This window comes from Gobio gobio (genome assembly GCF_949357685.1).
Source record: "Gobio gobio genome assembly, chromosome: 12".
Classification (NCBI taxonomy): domain Eukaryota; kingdom Metazoa; phylum Chordata; class Actinopteri; order Cypriniformes; family Gobionidae; genus Gobio; species Gobio gobio.
This window is the reverse complement of record NC_137105.1, coordinates 45120585-45144112: the sequence shown is the minus strand read 5'-3', so window position 1 is coordinate 45144112 and position 23528 is coordinate 45120585. Positions and strand designations below refer to the sequence as shown.

The 23528-nt window shown below is 39.0% G+C and overlaps 1 protein-coding gene across 1 annotated transcript in view; it reads right to left on the bottom strand.

Annotated features, from left to right (window-relative positions):
• scfd2 (sec1 family domain containing 2) overlaps window positions 1–23528 on the bottom strand; it is a 221243-nt gene that overhangs the window by 106194 nt on the left and 91521 nt on the right. The window contains exon 5 of the mRNA XM_079831658.1: window positions 4933–5206. Coding sequence (XP_079687784.1) covers window positions 4933–5206 — 274 coding nt within the window. The remainder of the gene's footprint in view (window positions 1–4932; window positions 5207–23528) is intronic.

The window sequence follows — 23528 nt, the reverse complement described above, 5'->3', positions numbered from 1 at the left end:
GCAGGAGAGAGCAGGAGAGAGGGAGAGATGGAGAGAGGGAGAGCAGGAGAGAGGGAGAGATGGAGAGAGGGAGAGCAGGAGAGAGGGAGAGCAGGAGAGAGGGAGAGCAGGAGAGAGGGAGAGATGGAGAGAGGGAGAGCAGGAGAGAGGGAGAGAGCAGGAGAGAGGGAGAGCAGGAGAGAGGGAGAGATGGAGAGAGGGAGAGCAGGAGAGAGGGAGAGATGGAGAGAGGGAGAGCAGGAGAGAGGGAGAGATGGAGAGAGGGAGAGCAGGAGAGAGGGAGAGAGCAGGAGAGAGGGAGAGCAGGAGAGAGGGAGAGATGGAGAGAGGGAGAGCAGGAGAGAGGGAGAGATGGAGAGAGGGAGAGCAGGAGAGAGGGAGAGATGGAGAGAGGGAGAGCAGGAGAGAGGGAGAGATGGAGAGAGGGAGAGCAGGAGAGAGGGAGAGAGCAGGAGAGAGGGAGAGCAGGAGAGAGGGAGAGATGGAGAGAGGGAGAGCAGGAGAGAGGGAGAGATGGAGAGAGGGAGAGCAGGAGAGAGGGAGAGCTGGAGAGAGGGAGAGCAGGAGAGAGGGAGAGTGGGGCCCCTTGGCCGAACAGAGCAGGAAGTCAACAAGAGCCAAAGCATTTTTCATCAATGCAAGAGAAGAAAAAAAGAAGACAAGAACAAAAGAGGAAGGAGGAGAGAAAAAGTAAATATTCATTTTTAATTGTACTTAACGCTCACGTTAATGCATAATTATCATATATTATTAAAATCTATCTATCTATCATTCTTTCTAACTATCAGTCTTTCTATATATCATTCTTTTTGTCTATATTTCTTTTTAGATCTATCTATCTATCTATCTATCTATCTATCTATCTATCTATCTATCTATCTATCTATCTATCTATCTATCTATCTATCTATCTATCTATCTATCTATCTATCTATCTATCTATCTATCTATCTATCTATCTATCTATCTATCTGTCTGTCTATCGTTCTTTCTTTCTATCATTCCATCTGTTGTTCTTCCTATCGCTCTTTCTTTCTATCCTTCTATCTATCGTTGCTATCATTCTATCTATCTATCGTTCTTTCTTTCTATCATTCCATCTATCATTCTTTCCTTCTTTCATTCTATTGTCAATATAGTGGATTTTGTCTATAACGGACAGCAACTTCCAGCTCAAGAACTGCTCCCGTACACTCAAGTTACAACATATTTTCCAACAATCGCAATGCTGCAACATGCCAGCTTGTTCCTTTCAGAACCCCACAGGTACGGAAACATTCATAAAACTTAAAAACCACACTGAGACACACACACACACACACAGATTTAAAACGACACGGTAAAGATGGAGGAGCACAAGCCAGTCTGACCGCTGTGGCAAAAGTATCTATTACATGCTTTCGAAGGCCGCGCTGATGGCGACTCTCAGGGTGTGTCCACCAGCCTAATAGGCACTTTGAATTTCACTTTAAAACATCAAATCATCGCAGAAGTAAAACAAGCTTATATACACACACTTGCACACACAAAAACAGAGCAGAGCTCTCAAGGTTGGAAAAGTTGAACTTGTAGTCATGTTTCAAAAGATACATGGCACGCTGTCTTTCGAGAAACCTCCATGTAACCTTGAATACACAACATTATGTAGGCGGCAAGCAGAAATGACTAAGAAACGAAATCCTCGGGACTGAATTGGTTTGAAGTGCGGCGAGTGTACAGAGTTCATTCCTGCAGTCACAAATCAGGCTGAATCAGGTTTACAGGCTCTCATATGGGCCACAGATTCAGATGGCTTCCATCAGCTGTCACCAAACCGAGAGCGAAAGAGCAGGAAAAAAAAGGGAGAACGTTTGAGGAAAAAGTAAATCAAAGATTTGAATCTTTTACTTTCAAAGTGGATTCCACCCCAAGAAGAGCAGTGTTTTAGCATGTGTGTGTGTGTATGTGTGTGTGACTGATGGAATGTTAGGACGGTGAGTGAGTATTCCTGGGGACAAAAGACAGAAAACAGAGGTGTTTCCCTCCATTCATCTTAACTTGCTCACTTTTACCGTCTCCATCCATTTTGTATCATCTTGACTCCTCTCTGACCCAGCTCTCTCTTGATCCTTTCCTTTACCCTCCCTTCAAAGTAACACACAGTACAAGTATTGAGGGACAATCCTGTCGGAGCAACCTGAGATATACTGTAAACTGTTTTAAAAACCTAGTAAGGGAGCAAGAAAAATGCTGAAAAAAAAAAAAAACTCTGTTCTCTCTATGGTAAGGAAGCCTTATTATGCCCTTTTATGAAGTCTTGATTTTGTTTTTGGGTGTACTAGTATATGCTTTCATGCTTTATTGTTCAAAAAACACAATATTTTTCACATATATTACAGCACCTCTCTCCCCAGTATGCCCCGAACACACCATTTAGTTCCAGTTTCGATGAAGCCCCTCCTTCTGAAAAACGAAATGTGCAGTGATTGGTTAGCTGGCCCAGTGCTGTGATTGGCACCGCTCACAGTGTGTTCGGGAAATGTCATGCCCCTTAGAAATTTCAAACCAATTCAAGCCTGATTTAGACTTAAGAATGTCAACAAACTAGAGGAGCGTCCAGATCGCATTTCATGCACAGACTTTGCAAGCACAGATTTCACAGGACGTTTCAGAGTGGTATGTTTTTTTTTTTTTTTTTTAATTTTCTTTTACATTTTAGATACGATGTTAAACACCGTTTAATCGTGATATTTGTCTGAAAACTGTGGTAAAACCAAGCGGCAATCTCTCTTGAAGCCAATACGGAAGAGACATAAACTGCAATTCATCGACTGGCCGCTAGGGACAGGCTCCAGAAGGGAGCAGAATCTCATTGAGCCCCATGTTAAAATGCCCAACTTTACAGCAGTAAAACACATGTTTACAGCCTGGTACAAATTGTGGTTTTGGTCTATATATCTAATTTTGCCCTTCATGATAATAACTCATTTTATTACATTATATAAAGCCTTAAAGTTCTGCATAATTAAGGGCGTGGCCACTTTGAGTGACAGGTGGATAGCCGTTTGTCTGCTGTCTGTTATGTGGCGTTCACACCGTACGCAAATGACGCGAATAAATCGCGCTATTCGCGCAAAGTTGGACGCTTGAACATTTTGAGTTTACTCGATTCATTCGCACGTGACATTCACTTCACAACAGACAGGAATTCGCGTCATGGGAGGGGCTTCTGTCAGCCGCCTCGTCTCGTTGAGAAATGATTGACATGGACTGTGTTGACATGTCTTTTTTGTTAAAATACTACTGTTAATATGTGACAAAACATAGTTGTAAGACTTTTTCAGCTGAGAATGTACTTGTTTAAAGCTCAAATCTGTGGTTTATTTATAAAGAGAGCGCCTATTTGAACATTTTATCTGGCGTTTTCGGAGTTGTGAGCTCCAGTGGATCAGCTGCGCTCAGCGCTCGCCAACGTCGGCGAGAGCAGCCTTTCCTCGGCTAGTCCTTCTGCCGTCTGCCGCTGGCTCTGATGTCTCTGTGGTGTCTCGAGCTATAATTCATCTTGTGTATATGTAACGGCCGATCTTTGGTCTCATGGATCTATAATTTGTTTCCTGGCAAATCGTTTAGGCTGAGGACAAAGTGAAGTTTCATTACTTTTTTCTTTTTAGGCTATTTAACTTTACGTCACCGTTGTAGCCGACTAGCACTGACTTTGAATGTTTGACTGAATTGTTTGCTTTATTTCATGTATAGCTTATTAAACCTTTTACTTATACTTTTGTATTATTGATCATACATAAACTTGCATTTAACAAAAAGAGACTGGGTTGTGTTTCATGTCATTTAATGTTATCACAGTGATAATCATATGCACACTTGTCTGAACCAAATATTAATAGATGATTCATATAAACCAGATTTTCTCCTCATTGTTGTCACTACTAGCGCAAGCTCCTGATTGGTTAATGCGGCGCGAATATCGGCCAAAGTTCAGATTTTTCAACTCGGGCGATTCGTGTCATTCGCGCAAATCACGTCCGGTGTGAACGCACCATAAGTCATCACATCACCTCAGCCACATCCCGCCTCTTTGCCAATTTTCTGTTATCCGGGAGTGACGCGCTGCCAAGATGAACAGCCAGCTCGACCCTACTTTACGTTTCAAAACTGCTCTTCAGAATCCTATGGGTGACGTCACGGACACTACGTCCATTTTTTTTTTTTACAGTCTATGGGTAAAACATTCCCATGGGGCACCATTGACTTCCATAATATGGAAAAAAATTATTACTAAGGAAGTCAATGGCGCCCCACAACTGTTTGGCTACAAACATTCAACATAATATCTTATTTTGTGTTCAGCAAAACAAAGAAATAAAAAATAAAACAATAAAAAAACCTTACTGTCCCCACACTTTTAAAAGGTAGTTCATATGAGTAGTTGAAACAACATATTCTGGACAAAAAAATAAATAAATGGGATGCACTGATATTAAAATGTTATACTATTTTGTCAAAAAAATGGCTATTCTTTTAGATTTGCTAAAGATGGCATTAACAGTTATTAATGTTTTAAAAAATGAACAAGTGATCATTAGATGATGCAAATGTAAACTGAAAATATGAGCTTATAGAAGTAACCGCAGCTGAATGGTGCTGGTTTGAGTGAGCAGTGCTGTTCTTGCTCCGCTGATGTATGTAGTTGTGAAGTGGAGAGGTCAGAAGTGCTGTGCAGTGGTTGTGCTGGTGGTTGTTTTAATGTTATTTAAATGTTCCAGTACTAATCACTAGTGTGCTACACAGAGATTAGGCATGACAGCTTCATGAAGACACTAAATGATGTGGAAACTCAGTGACGACAATGTGGCAATATATCATTACTAACTGCACATAATTGCTTTAGTATAATGGTATACTGGGATCATATTGAACTAGTATTCCACCACTGACCTGTGATCTCCTGCAGCAGTGGGCTCAATGTGGTCTGCCGGGTGAGTTGGAGTGTCAATGCGCCAATCAATTCCTTCTCCACCTTCTCCACATGCTTTTCCTCCTCAGCACCACCCGGACATGCTTCCTGGGCCATAGAGTACACATAAACCAGCAGCACCAGAAGATCATCCATGCTCAGCTCACCAGAGTCAGAACCTGTTCCAGGCTCACTGGACTTTATGAGGGGAAGAAGTTGTTTCAGAACCTCTGCCAGGTCAGAGTCCCCCAAGGCCTGAAGAACAGAGACAAGACATTCATCAGCCATATTAAGACTATTAAAAATGTAGCATCGCATCTATCAAACTACAGCAGTGACATTTATCCAGCAGGAATTACAAAGTTCTGCTTTAGTTATTTCCATGACACGATCAATCATTATGTCAGGGATCTCCACCGCACTCTTTTCCACCTTCACGTATGCTAAATTCTTTAGCAAATCAGGACTGAAGGGAGCAATTATTCGTTCTGACCTTGAAATAATACCTAATTCTGTTACTGAGCACATTTATGGATGAGATTTGCTAAAATATCTTTTAACCCTCTGGTGCTCTTCAGTCATTTTTGGTCATTCTAAGGAAACGTTTTGTTTAGTTTGTTTTTTTTTTGCGAATTTTTTACTTCATCGGAATTGTACGAAACTTGGTAAAGGTTTTGGCACTTGCTATGTGAACACACACACACACACACACACACACACACACACACACACACACACACACACACACACACACACACACACACACACACACACACACACACACACACACACACACACACACACACACACACACACACACACACACACACACACACACACACACACACACACACACACACACACACACAAACACAAACACACGATTCGAAAAGGTTAAATGGTCCTGAAAAAAAAAGTCACACTCCTCGGGGTCAAAAGTGAAAGACGAATTTCACTTTTGGTACTGCGCCCAAATAAAATCATACTGAAAAAGCTACTTTTTTGGGATATCAAGCTCAAATTTGGAAAAAAACTTGTTTAGATATATGGCTTTGATTTTCTTGCAGTTTTAGAGTAAAAGGTGTTTTTGAAAAGATATGTTTCATATAAAAATTGTTGAATTTTTTATAACAAATAAATATAAAATTCTGTAACTTTTTTTTAAGGGTCACTTTTTAAAATATTTTCACCTCAGCAATAATTTACCAAGTGTAGTCTTTGAAAAGAGATCAAACTTCAGTCTGGGCTCTAAAGCATTCAAGATTTACCACAGTTTAAGTTGGAAATTTCATGTTCAGGTCTATGTTCAAAAAGTGAATAAATGGATACTACATCATAAATATAATTTAGTACCATAAAGTCCCCTCAAAATATTAAATAAAAAACATTATTGAATTACATTAATTTCACTGAAATTAAACTGAAGTTTAAAACTGAATTCACTGAAGTTTTTTTTCCCCCGCTCATTTTTGACCGTCACGCGAAGAGCACAGAGCTCACAAAAGCTGCATTTATTTGATCTAGAATACAGTAAAAATCTAAAAATATTGTGGAATATTATTACAATTTTTATTACTATTTTCATAAAATGAAATGTATTCCTGTAATGGCAAAGCTGAATATTCAGCATCATTACTCCAGATCACATGAACCTTCAGAAATCATATATTATTTAAGTATATTTATTTATATATTATTTAAGTATATTCCCCCGGTTTCAAAGATGAGGTCTAGTCCCAGACTAAAATGCATGTTTGAGCTGTTTTAACTTACATTTACATTTATGCATTTAGCAGACACTTTTTTCCAAAGCGACTTACAACTTGGGAGTACACAAAGCGATTTGTCATGAAGAGTCGAGTAAGCGCAACAAGTGCCTGAAATACTGAGACCGTGTACATTGCTCAGTGTAGTACAGGTAAGAGTAGGGAGGGAAAAAGGGGAAGAAAGGACTTTTTTTTTTTTTTTTTTGTGGTCACGGAAGAGATGAGTTTTTAGTTGACTTTTGAATGTTGTCAATGATTCTGCGTTTCGGATGGCGGTGAGAAGATCGTTCCACCAGCTGGGAACGTTGAATGAAAATGTTCTGGAAAGGGCAGAACTTAAAGCAACTTTAAACTTAAAGCAACTTGCACTGATATATCAGTTAAAATATGTCAGTGCCATTATTTTGTCTCAAGATGCACACCAGTAATGTTTTTTTTCTAAAGCATGTTTATAAAAGCTACTTAAATGTCCTATTTGAACTAAGGCCTATAATCTAAGCCCTGGCTATGAAACCAGGCCATTATGCCTTCAACTCATAATCTGCGCAGTTGCCGGCCATTTCAAATAAACAAAATTTGTCAAGAAGCTGCCCCAGAGCTCAATATTTATTCCACAACCAAGGTGAAGTGCAGATGACCGTGAAAAGTTCCCACAAATCTTTGTTGTGGCATCTGTCTACGTGTAACGATATCAGAGCTAATGTAACTCTGCTCACAGGAAAAACTGCTCAGTTTACATGAGGACAGACTGTTGAGATACAAATCAACATGTTTGTGTGTGTTCGTGTGAGTCTGAGAATGATTGCGTGCTTGTGTTAGAGCGTGTGTGTTTTTGAAACCTACAAAATCTAATAACCTTGAGGATGGATTTCATTTGCAATGAAAAACGTCCTTATTGAGCTCAGCATAGCTGTTCTGCCCAACACAAACACGGTTTCTCTCTCTAGAGAGAGCTAAACTGGCCTTGCTTCAGAATCTCATATCTGAAAACTACAAAATCCTCCCTCTGAGCCTGGGAGTACAATGACAACCAAACAATACATTCCAAAGCACTGAAACACGGAGTCTCAGCCTACTAGGCCCCCGCGTGTCATCCTTCCTTCCGAACATGAGCGGCCCACCTGAATCATCTTATGAGGTAACCATTATCAGTCTGAAGAGAAATAATGGAGTGTGTTGTAGGTTATTCTCTCGGACAAAATGAAATTCCACACCGCTAAGTCTGGCGCACACGGTACGTTTTTTGTACGAGACAGGCAATTTTTTTTCACTCTGGAGAAATCGAGTGGAAATCAACTGACTTGTAATGTGTGCAATATCTCAGGATCTCTCGAGAGTCTGAACTCACACAGTGTAAACCCGCCTTTACCCACTTTAGTGGATGAGAATGATTCCCTATCAGACTTCTAAGGTCTGACCCATAGTGTACAGAATCGGAATTGATGATCAGATTATAATTTAGATTCATATTCATAGATTGCATTTATAATTGAGATGTTTCTGATTTGTAGAATGTTCTCTTTTGGACTGTGATTGGGGGAACTCAAAGAGTTAGAGGAAGTCGAACCCCAGCGGGCTAATTCAGATCTGTGTGCAATATAACGTCCCAGCCAGAGAGACTGGATATGAGGGACTCACTCTTTCTCCATTGGACGTAAATCATTCTAAATGCAGGCCTGGAAATGTAAGAAGGACATTGACTTAGTGTATGACTGGAATCGGACTGGGTCACACCTGTGATGGATCAAATACTCAAGACACCATGAACAAAAGGATATATACATTTAAAAAGAAACAGCTCATTGAGACGAACCACTGTGAATCTTGATCTATAAATTCGCTTTAACAAAACGGCCATTAACTCCCGGCAAAACACGAAATTTTCCGTCATTTGCGAGAAAACGCTTCCCTGCCAAACACGGAATTTTCCGCGTTTCCGTGTTTTCACTGTTATACGCTAGGGGGGCGCTATTACGCATTTTCTGAATGAGTACAGAATCTCCTGATCAAAACACAGGCGAGGAAAACGCAAAAATCTGAACCAAATGAAGTCATGAGTCATGGGTGGGTTTTTGGACCAATCAGAGTCTCATCTCCCATTCCCTTTAAAAGCCAGTTGTGTTTGGGCCATGGCGGATTTGCTATTTACATGGCGGAATTTGCAAGTGATCGCATGTAAGCAGATGCATTTGTAAAATAACGTGATTATCAACATTAAACAGCATATAAATCAAAACTGCCTAATGTTACTGAATGAAATGTCGAAAATGATAAAAATCATTGCCGGTGACTGGCAATTTTTTTTTAAAAGCTGGCGGGGAAAAAGTTAAAACAAACAACCCAATTCTATCAGAAATGAATGTGGGTCTGTCTGGTAAACCAAGTGTCAAACTCTTCAGGTAAAAGATTAGCCCAGGATTTTTTGGATACCTGTGCAAAGTAGATGGTAAAGGAGGATCAGATAATCCATGAAACCTTGAGACGAAGGGCCCTTTTTTATTGGTCTAAAGCGCATGGCGCTGGTGCACTTAGCACCGAATCCCCTTTTGCTAGTTTAACAACAGGTAAAAACGGTCAGCGCGCCAGGCACATGGTCTAAAAGGGTTGTCCCTATTCTCTTAATGAGTCATGGGTGGGTTTTTGGACCAATCAGAGTCTCATCTCCCATTCCCTTTAAAAGCCAGTTGTGTTTGGGCCATGGTGGATTTGCTATTTACATGGCGGAATTTGCAAGCGGAAAAACTGAACGCTTCTCTAGCGAGGAAACGGATCTCGTCCAATGGCGCCTGCTTGCTCGTCATTACTGCAAATATGTAGGCTAATTCTGATACATGCAATGACTATCCATTATGAGATGTAGGCATTTTATATTTATGTAGCCTGCACAATAATAATCTTTTACATTTTAAACCTTTCATTTTTCATATAATACAATTTTTTGTGTGCTGCTGCACACCCTGTGTGTGTAATAAGCAGAGTGCACGTGCATTGTGCACCCGCCTAAAGGCGCATATTACTAACATGCCCTTTAAATAACAAAAACTTACTGCAGTCAATAATGCTTGTTGGTCAATGGTGCAGTCGATTTCAGTTGCCTCAAAATAGCAACACGCCAACAATGCCCCTGAACACACCTCATTTTCAGAGCAGCACGCCCATGGGCGAACAGATGGGCGCAAGTGCATTTGCCATTTAAACAATGTGGTGCTGGACGTGAAAATGATAACTGCGTCAGGCTGAAACTAGCAAAAATCACTTGCGTTGCGCTAGCGCCGCAAGACGTAAACATCAACAAGACGGGCATATAAGGCAACAGTGAGCATAGAAGGCGTCATATGACTTAATTTCTGTGTAAATGACATTCTCATTTTGATGTGAATGACATTATATATTCAAATAATTTATTCACTTAATATGATATGATGTGCCATTTAACCAAACTTTTTTTAAAGAGCCCCCATTATGCTAATTTACAGGTTCATAATTATGCCAAATGGGTTTGATTTAATCTGAAAAAAATATTTTTAGTATAATTTATATTGTTGCATCACCTGTTCTCACTCTCTGTCTGAAAGCTTTGTTTTAGTTTCAGTTTCTTTAAAAACCCACTTCCGAAATGCTCAATCTGCTCTAATTGGTCAGCCGGACCCAGTCTGTTGTTATTTGTCTACCGCTTAAAGTGTGTGCCTGAAATGTAATGGCCCTTACCATAACCGGTGAGTATCAGCTCTGGAGGCTGCCTGAGCCTCCATGGACACTACTGTAACTACCCTAACTATGGTTTGCTGTATTAGTTTGAGCCTTTGTATGATAATGACAGTCAAGAATAACAAGCTGCACAACTGCAAAACTTTGCAAGCACAACTTCGAAATGACGAATTGACCGTTTCGAATGATGTATAACACTCATCTGTATGACCAAAATTGAGTATTTTGAGCGAGGTGATCACACTGGCGCGAACGTCAACCCCACCGGCGCGACCATCGACCCCAGTGTTAACCATTGATTCTTCGATTCTTCTGCCTTCAGAAGTCCATGTAAGAATGTTTTCCCCCTCACAATGCCAAAGTAGCCATCAGGTGGACATTATGCAAATGTTTTACATTGGGATGTAGCCACATTACGGAAAAAATGGCTACAAACTACACACAAGATGTTCACGGCAGGTGTTTTCTGTTGGAGTCCTCCCAGTAACATGTTTTCATTAAAACCATTTAATTATCATGTGTTTTTTGTTGCATCTTCATTATTGTCAACAAGACCTTTTAACTGACATTTAAGTAATTTTGTTAAAGGAATCCATGTGAGTCCACATCCAATCTTTCTCTGCGAACTTCTGTATCCAAGCCCAGATCCATGTTTTACAGTAAGTAAAATTCAAGGGAAACAAGAACAAACTCTGTCAAAGGCACGTGACTCACTAGCCTCTACCACAAAACACATTTTTATCCTTTGACATTGTGAAATAAAAACCTTGAAGAACCCTTAGCCCAAATATTTTTTAAACAGAGCTTAGGCGTTCTCTTTTCTACTTCATTTAGCGGCCAAAGAAAGATTCTTTTATTATGCTGTATGATGGTAAGAGATATTCTACAACATCTTTGACTGCAAAATTGCACCATAGCAACATCTGACCTCACAAACAACATACAATTCCACTTAAATGCATGCTCCCCGCTATGATTCTTTGCTATTAAAGATAAACAGTGCCAGGGCTGTCATGCACCCATTTTTAAAGGCAGTCCTGCCTCACTTGATAGCAAGATACGACATGATCAGAGGAGGGAAAAAAACACTTGGGGGTTAAATTAATCCAGTACGTTTTTTTTTCAGCTTGAACCAAGTGTGTCGCACAAGTCCTGAAAAGTGAAGGAAAAATTTTTCATTCACTCAACTTTTACTCAGGTTACTGTAGTAAACGCTGAACAAAAGTACCGTTCTTTACAACGTCGGACACATAACGGTAATTAATATGATTAGCCTTTTGCTTGACTACATTATCAAACAATAATATATAATAACAAACTAATAATGTGTTGCTAATGTTACAAAAACCATATTCCTGTTTGCCATCTCACTTTCTAAAAAACAGCATCCTTGGAAAGGCTTTGAACAATTATTAGCTGTTTGATAACGTAACCAAGCAAAATGCTAATTATATTAATTAAGGTTATGTGTCCAACATTGTAAAGAGCGATACATAAAACACGTTGCCATAGTGTAATTCACTCTTCCTCTTCTTTTGAATCAATTTCTGGTTGAATTAAACCAGTATTTCCACTTGGCATTGTGCAGAATTTTACAGTATAGTTGACAGAGTGGATCTCTGATCGCTGGTGTGAGTGAAAGGAGGAGGGGATAATTTGCATATTTATATACAATTTATATGCATATACAACTCCTTGCTGATCCCTGAACTGCAAAGTAGTTTTTTGCATAAGTATTGGGATACAGTTTTTGTTTAGTGTGTTTAAAAGATGATTGGGAGGTCTGCAGACTATTTTTATGTGAACACTTGACTATATCTGTCTGAGCATAGGGCCCTGATGGTCTGTGTTTGTGTTCTTTAGAGCACCTGACATCTGTGTGAGGGTCATGCTCACCTAATTGGGCTGTTCAGTAAAGTGACCTGCTGAGAGACACACAAGCATCCACACACACACAGGAGAAAAATGCACAGGATTTCAAATTTACAGCTGTTGACGTAGTGATACGAGCCATTATTTCCCCTAATAGCATCCAGGGGTTTTCCTTGACAGAGTAAAGTAAGGAATGGAGGAAAGTGAAAAACTAAACTCTCAGTCCTCAGAGAGTCATTTTCTCTCTCCACCCAGTCTTAACATTAGAAGTCTTCAGGATAATCAATTCGTGAAGTATGCAGAAAAATCTGAACCAAATGAGATCTTGGCTGAATAAAGACTTGGCCACAAAAAAGGGTTTGGTAACATGTGGCTTACAAAAAAACTTGGACACTCATACTGCATTGCAGTTATGCATTAAAATCGAGATGCCAAGAACTGTCAACACCATTTGATCTAAATGATCACTGAAAAATTGGTGTCAGCAGAGGAAATGGAGTGGCTGGATCGGGCTGGTGACCGAAAACGTACATGAACAAAGAAATACATTTGAATCAGATTAGCATCCACAAACATGAGTTTGAAATCTAAGAAAGACACAAAAAGCAAAGAGTAGTTTTCTCTATAACTATCAACTACTTTTGACGTTCCTAGTTAGCCTGGATGCCAGCCGAACTTAGCCTTCCCCACAACATTTGAGGTTGGGAAGTTCGGTCTGGACTTGATCCGTTGTGGAGCAACTATGCTCGAACCAGAGCTGTTCGGACCAATCAAATCGTTGCGGGGGCGGGCTTTAGACGATGATGGACAGATGCTCAACAGTAACGTAATCATTTACGTCACAAAAGAGCGCTTGGTATGAATTCGTTCTAATCCAAAATTGAGAACTTGTTCATATATGCATCATTCACCTTTACTATTTCTCTCAGACATGATGATCGTGTTGGTAAGTACTCCGTGTATCCTTAAATTATTTTTACAAGAGCGATTCTATTGGCTGAAAGAACTTTTAATGGGTAATCTGTTCAGAGCCTGATTACAATTCTTACAAAATCACGTTTTGATTTTTGTCATTTAAATTGTGTTAAAATAATCTTTAACGTCTTGCAAATCATGTTTCATATATATAACCAAAGCTGTAAGTTGTGAAATCAAGCATATCTTGTTCTTAATGTTTTTTTAGTTAGCGCACGTTCTAGCATAGCATACAGCTACCCGATTAGCTTTGTTTATACACCATGGTTGCACTTACCCTACAGCTTAAAAGCCCAAGCCTAGCTGTAATGTTTATACAATTTAAAACAAATCCTGTTGTATTTATTTTTTGCACCTGTTCTGTATATATATATATACAGAATATATTTGCCATAGTGTATATACAGTATATATTATATATATATATATACATTATAGGTACATTACTATGTTATGATTTTGTATTGGTATTATTACTTAGTTTATCAATTGAAATAATGTACAATATGTTAGGCACGTTATTGCTCTCATTATAGCAATCAATTACACATTTCAAATAAATGTTTTTTGTGTGTACTTAGTATGACAATGAATTCATAGTTTATTTTTAAACAATTGCTTGTCCAGAACCATGTATTATGAATTACTGTATTATATTCTGAATCGATTTCTGTTAAGTTTATCAGTACTGTATATATTTCTCCAATCCGGACAGGATTTCTCATGACAACGGCAAAGATGGTTTACACTCATCTTCTTCTTCTACTTCTTCTACTTCTTTCAGCATGCGTGCAGTTGAGTTCTGTTGAGAACTATGCGTTGCTCAACACGTCACTTTCTCCGTTGCTCTGATTGGTTGTAGGTCTATCCAATTGAGCGCAGAGGCATTTTCTTTCCTGGTTCGGTTGAAACATGCCCCATAATCACAGCCCAATGGAGCAGTATCAGACTTAGTATTATTTTATATTCTATATTTATATTTTATATTCTGACTAGAATCTGAGTATGATGACGTCAGGCTAGTCCCTAGTAGAACAGAAGCTAACACATTACGTAGACAAAGTTGCTATTTATGGTAAAGACAGCATGCTGAATGCCAAGCATATTGGCTAACCTTTAAAGCATTAAATAAAATTGTTAGCCTCAAAACAACATATATAAAAATACACAGTCACTCCTTAACCCATTTTCCTTTCTTAATAAACCCAAAACCAAATGAACCAAAACAAGAAGTTTAAGCAATAAAATGTGGTGAGGTATTTCTGTAAAACGGCAGCTTTGCTATAGTGTAGAAAAAACTGTCAGTGGCTTGTTTTCTAGAAAAAGCCTGTGTGGTTGATAACTAAGGTCATAGGAAACAATTAAGAGAGCAGACGCCGCCACTACATGTTACTGCTGTTATTAACCACAATTAGCTAATTGAGCCCTATTGTCGCTACATGCTACAATAACCATTAGCTGCAATTACTGATAAACATAGTCACAGTAAAGCTTATATGAAAAATGTATCACCACACTGTCGCCATTAAGCATAATTCAGTTGTAAACATAATAACTGAACTGTTAATGCTCTGGTAAATAATGTAAACAAGACGAAATGTACAATATAATTGATATCACTGGTCTGAGTAGTATTCATTTTACAGTAGCACAAAAGATTCACACGCAGATCTCTGAGGGGAAATTGACAATTTTAGAATAGAGTGCAACAGTGCCAGATCATCCACTTTTTCAGCGGCCCTAGTTCCACCAGTATTTCTTTGTTTTAGAATTAAGCCATGAACCAAATCAACCAGCTACAGGGTGAATCACACAACTTTGATTTGAAGCAAAATCAGACAAAAAGAACAGTAGTACAGGATGCAAGTATATATATATATATACTACTTAAAGTCTTTAAGTAAACAGTCCTGTACTTGCATCCTGTACTAATGTTCTTTTTGTCTGATTTTGCTTCAAATCAAAGTTTGCAATGTTGTGTGATTCACCCTGTAGCTGGTTGATTTGGTTCATGGCTTAACTCTAAAATAGTTAAGATTTGGTTTTATATATATATATATATATTTTTTATTTTTTTTACAAATTAGAGGTCGACCGATAGTGGATTTTACCGATACCGATAACTAGGTTGGACCACACTTGCTGATAACTGATTAATCGACCGATAGTTTTTAAAATGTATACTGGATAAAAAAAGGCAAGTAAAACAGTGCTGAACTTTATAACAATAAATAAATAAAAAAACAGTACTGATCTCTGAAAATGTGCTAAATTAAAAACATACAAATATGAATATTAAAATGAGAAGTTCTAACAGAACAAATTCTTCAGAAAAAAATGTAAACATTAAAATATTACAGGTCAAATTTGTTTCTTTACCTATAACCTAGAAACATGCATGTACATTTTATAGTTAACACTATGCAAGTCCCTATGCAACAAGGATGTATTAGCTTACATGAACATTTTTACAGCATGTATTAATATGAGTAATACAATTGTACTTTGATCATTCATGTTAGATTATAGTGCATTAACCAAGGTTAAGAGATAAAAATGAAAATTCAAACTCAATTTAATGTTGAAATTAACAACCTAACAATGAACAATACTTCCACAGCATTTATTAACCAAAAGTTTGCGTTCTCACATCACTAATTTTATATATGCAACATTTGGGACTTGCGTGCGTTTTTATTTCATTGATTTAACTGCTTGAGGTACTGCTAATGTTAGCGTCCTCTCAGCCTCGTTAACAAACATACACACTGCTGTTCTTTGCCTGTTAATGCAGCATCTAGTCAAGAAATTAATTACTTTATAATGATTTGGCAACAAGTACAGTAGTGTTCTGTATTCATACCGTTTTGCTATCATGTTTTAAACGCGCATCTGATGTGTCAGCCCTCTCCGTTCAGGAAAACCCGGAAAAACTATCGGTGTAGATTTTAGCCGATAACCGATTGTTCCACCAATCAGCTATCGTGTCGATTAATCGGCAAAACCGATGAATCGGACGACCTCTAATGCAAATCTGTCTAAATGCGTGTTAGTGAGCACTTCTTCTTTGCCGAGATAATCCATCCACCGCACAGGTGTGGGATATCAAGATGCTGATTAGACAGCATGATTATTGCTCAGGTGTGCCTTATGTGGCGTTCACACCGGACGCTAATCGCGCGAAGGTGGACGTGTGTACATTTTGAGTTTACTCGCGCGTGACATTCACTGCACAACAGACGCGAATTCGCGTCATGGGCGGGGCTTCCGCCAGCAGCTCGTCTCGTTGAGAAATGGCTGACATGGGCTGTGTTTACATGTCTTTTTTTTTTTGTTAATATCTACTGTTAATGTGTGCCAAAACGTAGTTTTAAGACTTTTTCAGTCGATAATGTAGTTGTTTAAAGCTCAAATCTGTGGTTTATTTCTATAAACAGTGCCTATTTGAACATTTTATCTGCCGTGTTCAGAGTTGTGAGCTCCAGCAGACAGCGGCGGTCAGCGCTTGTCAAAGCCGGCGAGGGCAACCTTTCCTCGGCCAGTCCTTCTGCCGTCTACCGCTGGCTCTGATGTCTCTGTGGTGTGTCTCGAGCTATAATTCGTCTTGTAACGGCCGATCTTTGGTCTCATGGATCTATAATTTGTTCCCTGGCAAATCGTTTAGGCTGAGGGCAAAGATAAGTTTCATTACCTTATATTTTTAGGCTATAACTGTACGTTGCAGTTATAACGTTAGCCTACTAGCACTGACTTTGATTGTTTGACTGCATTGTTTGCTTTATATCATGTATAGCTTGTTATACATTACTTATACTTTTGTATTATTGATCATACATAAACTTGCATTTAACAAAAAGAGACTGGGTTGTGTTTCATGTCATTTAATGTTATCACAGTGATAATCATATTGTCTGAACCAGATTTAATACAGATTTTCTCCTCATTGTTGTCACTACTAGAGCAAGCTCCTGATTGGTTAACGCGGTGCGAAATATCCGCCAAAGTTCAGATTTTTCAACTTTTCAACTTTTTTTTTTCAACGCGCAATTCGCGTCCTTCGCGCCGCCTCAATCGCGCGAATCTCGCCGCCTCATTCGCGCGAATCGCGCCGCAGAATGCCATTTCGCGTCTCTGCATTGACTTAAAGCTACACTATGTAACTTTTCCGTCCACTAGAGGTCGCCTGTTCAAAACAAAGGCGTAGTTTGATGACGGCACGTTTGAGCGCAGAATCTCGGGACATGTGGTCTTCACCTCACAGCCGGTGGGAAAGAGTCAGGATAGGACTCGGGCAGAAATCATGTTCATGGATGCGATTATTAACATTACTGTAGTCTGAAGCAGAGCAGGAGCGAGTGTTGTGGAGCTGAGCAAGGCCGCAGGAGCGATTGAAGAGCGGGACTGTTATTATGGCATAGTCGCTGGCGGGACTTTTATTATGACACGGTTGCCGGCGGCACTTCCTCTTCTCCAGTGCTGAGTGTGAGGTAACGCAGCTCTGTTTATCGTATTAGATATATCTGAGTGTGTTGAAAAGGAAGTTATGACGTTCGCTCGGCGGCTGCTATGACACTTGTTCACACTGCAGTGAAAGTAAAGTGTTTCACTGAATAAAACCGGAGACCGAGGGTGACGCAGATATGACGCAATCGACAGGCGACTCCCTCACACGCATAGCTCACACGTCCCGGCTCCTTGGTTAAAATAGCAATTTTCTCACGATTTACAAATAGTTGAAAACATTTGGGATATTCTAAGTACTCAACTGAACAAAATATATAACACTGGCCTAGTGGTTTCTGGATGTTTTACTGCAAAAATCCTACATAGTTCACCTTTGACATGTAAATCACTCGCGCGAATCGCGTCCGGTGTGAACGCAGAGTTAGGCTGGCGACAATAAAAGGCATTTTTTCTGTTTTAGGGGGGTCCTGGAAGGGGGTTTCCCGGGGGGGGGTTTAAAAAAAAAGTGTGTGCCTGGTGTGACCACCATTTGCCTAACGCAGTGCAACACATCTCCATCGCATAGAGTTGATCAGGTTGTTGATTGTGGCCTGTGGAATGTTGATCCACTCCTCTTCAATGGCTGTGCAAAGTTGCTGGATATTGGCAGGAACTGGAACACACTGTCGTATACGCCGACCCAGAACATACTAGTGTTAATTTCGTCAGACGAGACGAGACTAAATATGTTCGTCACCAACCTTTTTTTGACGATGACGAGACTGCACCAGAAACGTCAGAAAATGTCCAAAAACGCTGACTAAGACTAAATTAACATGCATTATTGTTGACGAAAAAGGACGAGACCAAAACGTTTTGCATAAAATAAAAACTAAGATGAAATCTCTCTTCAATTTCGTCTACAATCGTCTCTACTTTTTCATCATGAGATAGAATATTCAGCTGTTCAAAATATTCAGAATGAGTTTGCGCTGTTGCGCAAGTACAGGTCTCAAGACTCCTGTTGCTGCCAGCCTATCTTTTGGTACTAAATACTATTTGTGCAATAAGTTTGGTCCATTAATGACCACTTAAAAAATGTTTATTTTAATATTTGTATTATTTATATTACAATTAGTGTAGTAATTAAAGGTTAAAATAGAGAATTCCAATGTAAAGAGGAAAATTAGAGCCATTTTGTGGCTGGAAAAATGAAAATTTTCATTTGTAATGCCATTACCCACTGGTGCCTGTATGGCTCTTTAATAAATATACATGTAGTCTAGTTGCTCAAAAAAGTATTGCAGATCATAACTGCTTACTTATTTGTGAACTTTTAAAATGTTAATAATAGTGAATAGTAAAAAATGCAAGCAAATATAATTTAACCCCAAAAAAGCTTAAAATAGTGCTAAAAGGTAAACTTATTTTTCCTTATGTACAGTAGGATATATAAATATGAATTCATACTGAATCAAGATCGAAATCGATATTTGTGCCCATAATCTCATAAGCTAATGCTGATTTTAGGCATCTACGCTGTAAATCAACCAGTTAGCTTTGGTGTTGTGGCACATACATTATGCAGGTTATTTATATTTTATGTAACTTATTTTGCCACACAATATATTGAGTTTCTTTTTTTCTAAAACTAGACTAAAATGACGAGACTTTTAGTAGACTAAAACTTGACTAAGATACCTTGAGTTGTCTTTTGACTAAAACTAGACTAAAATGACAAGACTTTTAGTCGACTAAAACATGACTAACAAAAAATGATGTGAATGAATAAATATGACTAACAAGGACATTTGGCAAAAGACTAAGACTAAATAAAAAATAGGTGACAAAATGAACACTAGAGCATCCCAAACATGCTCAATGGGTGACATGTCCGGTGAGTATGCTGGCCATGCAAGAACTGGGATGTTTCCAGCTTCCAGGAATTGTGTACAGATCCTTGCAACATGTGTGTGCTTTACGGTGCACATTATGTGTACAAATATTTGCTTGAGAGTGTTGAGAAACTGACTCGTCATTCATCATTCGCAGTGCTGAATGGGAGTGGGCAGCACTAACATGTTCTCTAATCGGTGGGGATGTCTGCAGAATCATGGAAAATGTAGTTTTTAATGTAGGAATTCAACGGTTACATATGATTATTTGAAAAACTAAGTTTAAATAATGCAGACTGATGGCTTCAACAAAAGCCTATATCATCAATTAACAACCTCTTAGCTCACACTATAAGTTATGGTTCAAAATAAATTCCTTTACAGAGAAAATGAATGGGAGTTTTTACTCCCAGAACCCGACTGTTACACTCTACACAAATTATAAAATATGTGCAATGTAAACACTCAAAATTGCACAAAATTCCTAAAGTGAAAGATAAAAGGTCTCGTAAGCCAATAATTGAAACGACCGAGTAGTTTCGCTCCACCCTTTGTCTCTTATCCAATCACGAGGGCCTGCCAGACCACGCCTGTAATGGCTTGCTGTCTCCGACAGGAAATGAACTCCAGATGGGCCTCTAGAGGGAGCTGACCCTGCTGTGTGTGTTAGTGTGAGTGTGTGAGAGAGTGTGTATCCAGTTTGGCACTAACCAAAACCAGGTGCCTGTCTCCACACAATGGAGCCCTTCTACTGCCCTCAGGGAAGCAGGGACTCTAGGGTAAGATAGTGGGAGACGGGGCACTGTTGTTGTGGGCACACCGCTGGAGGAATGTTGTTGATGTGTGTATGTTTGATGCCTAAAGCCTTTTATAAGAAGGGCTGTAAAAACAGCATTCCCTTTGCTGTCAAGAGGTTAAAACCAGCCAAAAATAAGGTCTGCGTATAAAAGCATGATGTCAGTAAGTGAGGCAAAACTGGACACTACTAAAAGAGGCCAGGAGCTAAGCTAGTTCAAACTGCTATTAAAATCATAATAAAATTAAGTAATAAAAGTTATAACTTCATACATCATTGGTTTCTCTCTCCCTTCTTTGAGGGATAGTTCAGCCCAAAAATTTAAATTCTGTCATTATTAACTCACTCTCATGTTGTATCAAACCTGGAGAAATTCAAAGAATGTCATGCAATTAATGCATGGATGAGGGAAGGAAAAACACCATAAGTATTATAGAAGTGGTCCTTATGACTCTATATTATACACTCTATTATATACCCTATATTCCAAGTTTTCCAAAGTCATATCATAGCTTTGAGTAAAGAAGACAATTAAAGGGGATGTCTAATGCTATTACATGTATTTTGACTTATTTACAATGTTAAAGAGTTGGATTCTCATGCTAAACATATAAAAAAGAAAAAACATTTGGACATATGACGGAGTAGTTCCAAATACACTCCCTCAGGATTTGAATACGTTTCGGAAAGTAAGTTCTGCAAGTGTGCACGAATGTTTTATAAACAAGGCCCAGTTAGACACTGAATTTGCAGACCGTTTGAAACTGAAAGATGGAGCGGTCCCAGCGATAAAAGATCCCGGTCATGAGTTGGAAGCGCAGGCTTTAAGTAAAACTGCATTAAATGTCTGTTTTGTTGGCAATTGGCGCGTAAGTGCATATAATGTAAACAACACGAACGTATAGTGAATCAAAAGTTATCCTGGGATTATGATGTATTGTGTGTGAGTGTGTGCTCGTGACTCTTTAGCCTTGCCAATTGCGCGCCTGCACAAGCTTAGGTGTTTTCGGAAAATAATCGGTACAGTGTATCTGTCTTTTTATAAATATGATAAAACTAAAGACTCATCAGAGATATGAAGGATGCAATACTACTCTACACTCAAAAAAAAAAAAGGTTCTATATGGGACCAAAAATGGTTCTTGGCTCGTAATCATTGGGGAACCTTTTTTAGTGCTATATAGCACCAATTTTGGTGCTTCAGTGGTTCTTCAGCGGTTCTTCAGAGGTGCTTCACCGGTTCATTGACTAAGGTGCTATATAGCACCTCTGAAGAACCGCTGAAGAACCACTGAAGAACCACTGAAGCACCAAAATTGGTGCTATATAGCACTAAAAAAGGTTCCCCTATGATTACGAGCCAAGAACCATTTTTGGTGCCATATAGAACCTTTTTTTTTTTAGAGTGACTCAAGATTAACATGAGACTGGCAGAAACTGTGTGTGTTATGTACCCTTTGAATGTCAGCCATCCTTCATTGATATTAAACTATTAACTCAAGAACCACTATGACCGGATCAGTGAGTCAGTGAGTTTTTGATGCTTGAAAACCAAACCAATCTGATTCATAAATGAATCATTCATAGCATTTTTGTGAACTAGATCTATTAGTCATTGAAAAGATATGACTCAAAAGAACGATTCATTCATGAAACATACATCACTTCTCTCATGGATTTATCAAGAAGATTTAGTGATTTAAAGATTTCTTTCGTGAATAAGGAATTACATCTTGATCTGTTCCTCACACAAAGCTACTTCTGACTTCAGAAGACTAGTCTACAAGTCATATTAACTACTTTTATGACACTTTTTGAATGACAGCTACTGTTCCCATTCATTATAATTGCATGGAAAAGAGCAACAAGTCAACGTGTGCAAATTGCTCCTGATGCAGGTCATAAATGAGTAAATTATGACAGAGCGCACACACATACAAAAAAACTAAACTAAAATTAAACATTGCAATCCATCAGTTTGCAAAAAGACAGAAACCGGAGGAAAGTCCTGAAAAATGGCATTATCCATTCAGTCTGCAGAGGACATTTAGAGATGAGGCGGAAGGAGGAGTGTAAACAATCATTGTGGTAGTAAAACTTTATGAACACACACACACACACACACACTCTTGATGTAGGCAAAAATATTATTAATCGGGACAAACACACTAAAAGAGAATGTCACAGGCCACTGCTTTCCACCATAGCAGGTATTAATTGGCATTAAAGTACAAAGCTCAGAATGACAAACCACACAAAAACAACAACAACCTGAAAGCGATGCGTGCTAGAAAGACAAAACAAAGCTGGTGTGCGGTCAAGAATGGGACCATTGTCACAACACCATCCAGGTCTTCAATGTGGACGGAAGGGCTCTTGAAAGAAACTAGGACTCTCTTTGAACAACGCAGTCAATGAACCACGTACAAAATGGATACGTTCAGCCTAACTGTCCAGTTTCTCAGAGTAAGGGCTTCCCTTTCCAAATGAACAGGATTATCGACAAAGCTGGAGGCAGATCCAAGAGCTGATGTGGTTTATTACCACAGGACCTGGTCTAATTCTGTACATGCAGAGATTTTCTGTGGTAGAATATAGAGATGGGCTGAGGGGAATGCATGATCAGTGCAGTGGCTGTAGTGAGGCACAGACGTCTGGGAGTACAGCACTCATTTCATCAATCCGGCTGTAAACGGCCTCCTTGTACCTGATCAAAGCCATTTCATTCAGCTCATTGAGTCCAACTCTCTGGAGTTTATGGAGATGAAACCCAGTCCGCAAGTGCCAGACCAGCCGCACCTCAGTGTGATTATGAGAGAGTGTGTGTGTGCAAAAAATGACCCTGCTGTACAATGCTGTGTATAATTTATTGTATTCTGCTATTAATAAAACCAAATTATGAAATGCAGATTAATCACTAAAATCAATTAAAAAGATGAATACAAATAATATCAGCATTGGCTGGGAAAATCCCCCCAAATGATGACTCGCTTTAGAAAAAGCAAAATGACAAATTAGTAATACATTACACATATACCCTAGTGAAAAAAACTTTTTCATACTAAGTATACTACAAATCTATTAACATATTTACTGACATATCGATTAAGACTCACTGATAA